This window comes from Bison bison, unplaced genomic scaffold (genome assembly GCF_000754665.1).
Source record: "Bison bison bison isolate TAMUID 2011002044 unplaced genomic scaffold, Bison_UMD1.0 scf7180017864375, whole genome shotgun sequence".
In the NCBI taxonomy this organism is placed as follows: Eukaryota; Metazoa; Chordata; class Mammalia; order Artiodactyla; family Bovidae; genus Bison; species Bison bison.
In genome coordinates, this window is record NW_011494947.1 from 6,224,126 (window position 1) to 6,224,911 (window position 786).

A 786-nucleotide genomic window follows, 5' to 3' on the forward strand; every position below is an offset into this window, starting at 1 on the left:
CATCAAAAAGATCCCTGAACAAAATAATGTCCTCTTGGTTTTTAAAGTTGATGTATGCTCTTGCATACATATGAGGATACAAACTGCAGGGAGGAAAGCAATTATGTGAATGTGCTTGCAGGTGTCTGGCTGAATTACAAGTATGTATATATTAAAAAGGCTCAAAAATCAAATAGAAATCATGAGTAGGATTAAAAAAAAGAACGGAAGAAACTTTTCATTTACCCCTCCCTCTTATTTTACCTAGTATCATTAGAAAAAAACTCAAAATAATCATGCTCAGGCATAGGCTGAAGATGTTCCTGAAGCTGCTCCTTGGTCAAAGTGGGCGGTAATCTCCGAATTACCACCTTAAGAAATGAATAAGGAAAATAAAATTAGTACAAATCAATTTTCTGTCATACCTGAACCACTGTCCCTGAAGAAAGCTGGCCTTTAAAAGATGAGATCATTTCTAAAAACCCAAGAGAATGTTCAGAACGCTCAGAATGATTAGTCAAACGTAACAGTAACATGGCACCCCACTCCAGTACTCTTGCCTGGAAAATCCCATGGACGGAGGAGCCTGGTGGGCTTCTGTCCATGCGGTCGCTAAAAGTCGGACACGACTGGGCGACTTCACTTTCACTTTTCACTTTTCTGCTTTGGAGAAGGAAATGGCAACCCACTCCAGTGTTCTTGCCTGGAGAATCCCAGGGACGGGGGAGCCTGGTGGGCTGCCGTCTATGGGGTCGCACAGAGTCGGACACGACTGATGTGACTTAGCAGCAGCAGCAGCAACAGTAA

At 42.6% G+C, this 786-nt stretch overlaps 1 protein-coding gene across 1 annotated transcript in view; it reads right to left on the reverse strand.

Annotated features, from left to right (window-relative positions):
- The window catches only part of UPF3B (UPF3 regulator of nonsense transcripts homolog B (yeast)), a gene marked incomplete at its 5' end in the record, with an annotated part of 15,915 nt that extends 15,553 nt beyond the window's left edge, over positions 1-362 (reverse strand). Inside the window, 2 exon segments of the mRNA XM_010856971.1 lie at positions 1-83; positions 244-362. Coding sequence (XP_010855273.1) covers positions 1-83; positions 244-362 — 202 coding nt within the window.
- Positions 363-786: the final 424 nt, after the last annotated feature.